The 6511-nt window shown below is 54.3% G+C and overlaps 1 protein-coding gene across 1 annotated transcript; it reads left to right on the top strand.

The window, feature by feature from the left end:
* Nucleotides 1-2687: 2687 nt before the first annotated feature.
* On the top strand, nt 2688-5942 carry Srm (spermidine synthase). The gene is made up of 8 exons (XM_028757932.1): nt 2688-2944; nt 3232-3352; nt 3663-3755; nt 4524-4677; nt 5030-5113; nt 5192-5337; nt 5425-5547; nt 5629-5942. The coding sequence occupies exons 1-8, from the start codon at nt 2778-2780 to the stop codon at nt 5647-5649; spliced, it is 909 nt and encodes a 302-aa protein (XP_028613765.1). The 5' UTR covers nt 2688-2777; the 3' UTR covers nt 5650-5942.
* The last annotated feature ends 569 nt before the right edge of the window (nt 5943-6511 follow it).

Here is a 6511-nt window from a genome sequence, read left to right as displayed (position 1 = left end):
GGTTTCTGTTGACCAGATAACTTCAGCCATGTCAACTATAAAGCTAATCATTCTGACAGTGATGTTTTTAATTTTTCCTTTCTCAGAAAAGATGGACACAGGAAGGGAGACCCGGCCAGCTTAGATAGAGAACAGCTATAGCTCAGGCCACTGAAGGCCAGGGTAATCACTTGAGTAGATGCAGGAAGACGGAGTTGGAGGATGGCAGTAAGTATAAACACTGATGTGCTGGAGGAGAGGGACCTAGTGGCCTGAGGGGTCTGTGGGCAGGAGAGTGCTATAAGGACCCTTTGCTCACAGTGAGGAGCACCTCAAGAACCTTGCCATAAGCATTTTCAGCCACATCAAACCACAGAATTGTCTAAACAGTCACAAACCTGTTTCCTGACATGACTCCAGCCCATACTGAGGCTGAAGCAGCTTTAGTTCTCTCAGCCTGCTTTTATATCATTCTAGGTACATCCAAACACATGGTCAGTTCTTAGATCAAAGACAAAGTCATCAAGCAAAGTAGGAAACTAGGAGATCATACAAGATAGGAATCAAGTAAAAAAAAAAAAAAAAAAAAAAAACCTGTTTCCTGAAAGTAAAACCTGTTTCCACAAAACTGTGTGGGGTGGCACACACCTTTAACCTTACGTAGCACTTAGGAGGGAGAAACTGAGTTAAAAAGTAGCTAAGGCTGGAGAGATGGCTTGGGAATTCCAAGCACAGGTTTTTCTTCCAGACAACCTGGGTTCGATTCCCAGCACCCACATGGCAGCTTGCACCTGTCTGTAAGTACTGTCCCAGGGGATCTGACCCCCTCACACATAGGGGCAAAACACCAATGTACATTTAAAAAAAGAAAAGGATGCTCCAGTGCTAACTGACTAGCTAGTCCGTACAGTGACACACCATGTGGCAGTCCCATGGCCAGCAGCCACTATTCATTGACAGGCTCACCTTGTCTCTGTTCGAGCCTTCCTTCTTCCTTCTTCCTTTGTACACGTCAGCACTCCTGTTCTGAATTCAGAGACAATCTGTTTTCTGCCTGGCTTCTGATTTTTGTTATCACTGTGGTTTTATGTGGACTGGTTAGTGAGACTAAAGGCAAAACCACAGGCTTTCCAACAGGTTCCCAGCTGCCTGGCACTTGGGCCACTGTGCATTCAGGAAGATTTTTGCTTACATGTTTTTATTTAGTTTTGCTTAAGAAAAAAACAGGTTTTTTTTGGGGGGGGTGCTTTTTTAGTTTTAGGTTTTGTTTGTTTTGGGGGTTGGTTGGTTTTTTAGGTGTTTGTTTGTAGACAGGGTTTCATTTTGTATCTCTGGTTGTCCTGAACTCACTATGTAGATCAGGCTGACCTTGAAGTTACAGAGATCCAAACATGCCTCTGCCTCATTAAGTGCTAGGATTAAAGGTATAGACCACCATGCCTGGCTTTACTTGCAGGGTTTTTTGTTTTGTTTTGTTTTCAGTATCTGCATCTTCCTAAATCTGAAAGATGTGGTCAATTCAGTCTTCCTGGAGGGCACATTCAGGAACAACTTTGATCCCTCTCTTACTTCCTCGGGGACGGATGGAATGGGTTCACCTCAGCCTCCCATCAGGGGCTGCCATCTCCAGAAAGCATCCTAGCCTTCCGGCAAGCTGCATTCTGGCTCAGGGCTTCTGGCAAATAAACAGCCATCCATAGCCCAGAGGCAAAACTGTGCTAGTGGGTAAGTACAGAGGCTGCCATGTAGATACTTGAGTCTAGGCTGTCCCAGTCAAGCCCGTAAAACTGGACACGAATCTCCATCTGAGCCATCGTGACCCTGGATGCGGTGGCAACTTTGTAGAACTACCTCCCTCACTCCTCCTTTTGGGAGCTTGAAGTCAGCCAAGGCACGGACAGGGCTCCAAGCAACAGCCCGTGCCCTTCAGCTGTGCGTTCCGACATGCTCCCACTCCAGGTGGAGGCTGCTGATTGTCAGTCAGAAACCATCCCTGACACCGCGTCAGGAATAGCTTCTTCGTGGTTCATCTTCCTTCTTTGGCATTCAAAGTGTGTATGGAGCAATTAGCATTTAATATTTGGCAATTAGCATGCTTAATGTGATTCTGATAAGTTCCTTGACATTTTCATAAAAACAGCACGTTCCCTCCCACCCTTCAAGGAGCAAGACCCAGTCTGTCAAAAAAAGAAAAAAAAAAAAAAAACCCGCGCCAGTCTTTTTTGGTTCTGAATATGCATGCGCGGGGCCTCTTCCTGGGCTCTGCTGGTAAATTTAGAAACTCTTTCGGAAAGAGCCCCATTCCCCCATTCTAATTCCGCAGCCACCCGCTCCAGCCTCACAATCCCAAGCAAAGTAGCCAAATGGCGCGACAATCCTCGCAAGTAAATAAAAGTCCCATGTGCGCCCAGACTAGACACAAACCCAACACGGGTCCAAGACTGGGCCCCGGTCCTCGAACCCATGCGCCGGCGCGTCCCGCCCCGGAACCCTCCCGCCGCCTGGGCCCCCTCGGCCCCACGTGGCCCGGCAGCCGGCCGCACTACCCTGCTGCCGCTGACAGACAGCGCGGCCCAGCCAATCACCGCTAGCTGCAGCCCGGGGGCCAATGAGCTCCTGGTGAAGCTGCGGGCCGGCCCACGCCGCCATTGGAGGGCAGGGGCTCCGCCCCCTCCCCCGTAGGCCCCGCCCCGAGCGGGTTAGGTTGCGGCGCGGGCGGCGGGCAGAGCTGGTCCCGTTGTGCTGGGGCTCCGCGCGGCCTGCAGTCCCGGGCCCGCGACGCGCGCCGCCCGCCCGCCATGGAGCCTGGCCCCGACGGCCCAGCCGCGCCCGGCCCCGCCGCCATCCGTGAGGGCTGGTTCCGAGAGACCTGCAGCCTGTGGCCTGGCCAGGCCCTGTCGCTGCAAGTGGAGCAGCTGCTGCACCACCGGCGCTCGCGGTACCAAGACATCCTCGTCTTCCGCAGGTACCGCCCGCCGCGCGCCGGTACAGCTGTCAGAAGTTCTGCGCTAGGCCCGGCTCCCGCGCGCTCTGCCCGCGGCCCGGCCCTGCGTCCACGTGTCACTGCCGGGACACGTCAGCCGAGGGGACCCCGGGGCCCACCCAGCCCCCACTCGTGGCCGGCCTGCCACGTGTCACCCTGGATGCCCACCTCGGGACCCCATGGCGGCCACGGTGCGCGCCCAGGGCGGGCTGGGACCCATTCTCCCTGTGCCCCAGGACCCACATCCCCGACTGTCACTCTGCCCGCAGTAAAACCTACGGCAACGTGCTGGTTCTGGATGGCGTCATCCAGTGTACTGAGAGGGACGAGTTCTCCTACCAGGAGATGATCGCCAACTTGCCGCTCTGCAGCCACCCCAACCCGCGGAAGGTACCGCATTGCCCCGGGTTGGGCCCTGAACTCGGGGTCTTAAAAAAACAGGTCTGGCTGACACTAGGTGAGGATGTCTGGGGCCAGATGCTACCCAGATGACTGTCAGAAAATGCCGGTCAGGATAAATGGAGCCCCTGGGAGAGCTGGTCTCTTCAGAAGCCCTGAGAGGGAAACCCAGGCTGCCAGGACCCCGAGGCACAGAAGGGTTCAGGAAAGTAGAGAATGACTCAGAGATGTGTAGCTGGGAAGAGAGCAGGTTCTGTGGGAGTGGACCTGCTCAGTCCTGACTTGTCCTTCCCCTGCCCAGGTGCTGATCATCGGGGGTGGAGATGGGGGCGTCCTGCGGGAAGTGGTGAAGCACCCCTCTGTGGAGTCTGTGGTCCAGTGTGAAATCGACGAGGTGGGTGCTGTACTGGAGGCCTGGGTTTGAATCACCAGGGTCAAAGCTGTCCCATCCTGACTGGGCACCCTGAGACGCAATGTTCTTACTATCCCTGGACTGTTTCCTCAGTCTGAAAAGATGGTTGAGTAGGAAAACCAGATAGTTAAAGTCTGGCACACACGGCACGGCACCAGGGATGTTAACTCTTAATCCTTTCAGAGCTGGTTTCTGCCTTAAGGCCTAGGCAGAGGCAGAGACATCAATAACTAAGGCAACTACCCTTTATGCCCAGTATGGTTTTAGTAAGCATTTACTGTGTGCTGAGTGTTACCCAAGATGCTGGGGTGATACAGTGATGGACAGGCAAGTCTCTGAGCGTGGAGCTGATGTTCTGGATTGGAGAAGACACTACAGCATGACATGAGATTAGACGGGGATAAAAGGTACAGAAAACACAGGGAGGTACAGGCTAATAGGGAGTGTGCAGCCACACGGACTTACAGCCCCAACACTTGGGTAGAAGCAGGAAGACATAGGGTTTGAGCTCAGCATGGGTTATCTGTAACCTCTCAAAAATATACAAGTGTCAAGAAAGCCCCACTCAGATGGGACACTTGCTCTGCAGGGAGATGAGGCCTGAAAACCATGAAGAACTGAGGTGCCAGGGTCCCTCCCACTTTATAGATCTGTAGGAAAGGGTTCTAAGAGAGAAGCCTTATCCAAAGAGACCCAACCAGGAGTCCCCAGCCTCTGACCCAGCCCAGTCCTTCCTGTGCCTCTCCCCAGGATGTCATTGAAGTCTCTAAGAAGTTCCTGCCTGGCATGGCCATTGGCTACTCCAGCTCAAAGCTGACTCTCCATGTGGGCGATGGCTTTGAGTTCATGAAACAGAACCAAGATGCCTTCGACGTCATCATCACCGACTCTTCGGACCCCATGGGTGAGCCAGGGCACGTCCTGTGGCATGCAGCGGCCCCCAGACTAGAGCTGTGTTCTCCCTTGACACCTCAGATGATGGAGACCCGAGGACAGTGGAGGTCTAGCCTTGGTCCACAGTGACCTCTGCTTCCTCGTTGGCTTCTTCACCACTCTTGGTTGGCCAGCATCCAGGTGTGCTGTGCTGCAGTTTGGGGTGGGGTTAAATGCAGGGCTCCCGAGGTGCTAAGGCAGTAGGTGCCACATCCCACAAACATGGGTTCAGCACCAGCTTTGCCACTGAGCAGCTGTAGCCGTGTTGTGGGTGACCGTGGCCTGGCGGTCTCAGCCAGGATGGCCACCGTCTACCCCTCTAGGTCCTGCAGAGAGCCTCTTCAAGGAGTCCTATTACCAGCTCATGAAGACAGCGCTCAAGGAAGACGGTATCCTCTGCTGCCAGGGTGAGCATGGGCACAGCGGGATGCAGGCTGGGCCGGCTGCCTCTCTGTGGCAAGGCTGACTCCCGGCCTCCCCCACAGGTGAGTGCCAGTGGCTGCACCTCGACCTCATCAAGGAGATGAGGCATTTCTGCAAGTCTCTCTTCCCTGTGGTAGGCTATGCCTACTGTACCATCCCCACCTATCCCAGCGGCCAGATCGGCTTCATGCTGTGCAGCAAAAACCCGGTGAGCTGGGGACTGCTTGCAAGGTAGGGTGCGCCCGGGCAGGCACTAAGAGCCCCATCTTGATGCTCTTTGGTCCTTGGTCCCCAGAGCACCAACTTCCGGGAGCCCGTGCAGCAGCTGACACAGGCCCAGGTGGAGCAGATGCAGCTGAAATACTATAACTCGGACATGCACCGCGCAGCCTTCGTGCTGCCTGAGTTCACCCGAAAGGTGAGTGCCCCGCCGAACTCCCTGCTGGGCCTGGTTCTGTACAGCTCACACATCCTCCTGACTGCCTTCGTATCCCACCAGGCCCTGAATGACATAAGCTGAATCCAGGTGCCACTGTGATACCACCCGAGACCTCAATCGGATTGGACCAAGGAGCTTCCAAGTTGTCTGGGGACCACCAGTCCTGGACCAGACTCCCAGATGACTCTTGCCCACCAACCAAGTGTTACAGGCCCCAGAATGCTGCCTGGCCTGCCCTGCTGGGTGGACTCAGTCTCTGTGTCTGTCTATCTCTGTGGCGTTCAGCCCCATGCCTATACCAGCTCTGTACAGCACCGCCTATGTCCTGTGACCCAACGAAAAAAAAACAAAAAACATGTATTTATAATAAGCTCCGTCACGACCTCTGACCTTTTCTGGTCCTACCAGTGGTACTGTCGGATGCTGGGAACAGAGGGAACCCAGCAGTTCTAAAGACTAGCCCCCAGATCTTCTGAGAACCTACATCACCCACAGATCCAGGTGCTAGGAAACCTGCTCTAGGGCACAGTGCTGTGGGGTAAAGGATCCGGGTAGGACAGTGTGAAGCTAAAGCTTTTAAACTGCCTGTGGACTGAAGTAGGGTGTGTCGTATCTGCTCGGTGAGGCAATGCTTCTACTGTGGATATAAACCTGAGTTCAAATCCTCCCCTTCCAGGCGCTCTCCCAGGTTTCCAGAGTTACCTGCACGGGCTTGGCCTCTCTCCAAGGTGCTGAACTTGTTCCTCCGAGCTGCCTCTTACCAGAACCAAGGCTCTGGTTTCTGGAGAAAGGAGCCAGTTACAGGTCTTCATGTCCACTCTTGCCAAGAATGGCACAGAAGGCTTGCTAGAGCAGTAGTCGCTAATCCTTTCCCACCCTAGCCAGGGGGCACAGAGAGGGGAATTTATGGGAAAATTGTGGGCTAACAGGATCATCTGTGTGG

Source organism: Grammomys surdaster, unplaced genomic scaffold (genome assembly GCF_004785775.1).
Source record: "Grammomys surdaster isolate TR1022 unplaced genomic scaffold, NIH_TR_1.0 126185, whole genome shotgun sequence".
Classification (NCBI taxonomy): domain Eukaryota; kingdom Metazoa; phylum Chordata; class Mammalia; order Rodentia; family Muridae; genus Grammomys; species Grammomys surdaster.
The sequence above is the reverse complement of the archived record's forward strand: the minus strand, read 5'-3'. Positions and strand labels throughout refer to the sequence as shown.

Excerpts from the sequence above, each read along its gene's own strand:
- Srm (XM_028757932.1), top strand. The coding sequence starts at position 2,778 with ATGGAGCCTGGCCCCGACGGCCCAGCCGCGCCCGGCCCCGCCGCCATC. Across the intron at positions 3,756-4,523 it reads TCCAGTGTGAAATCGACGAG|GATGTCATTGAAGTCTCTAA; the intron begins GTGGGTGCTGTA and ends GCCTCTCCCCAG. Across the intron at positions 5,338-5,424 it reads TGCTGTGCAGCAAAAACCCG|AGCACCAACTTCCGGGAGCC; the intron begins GTGAGCTGGGGA and ends CTTGGTCCCCAG.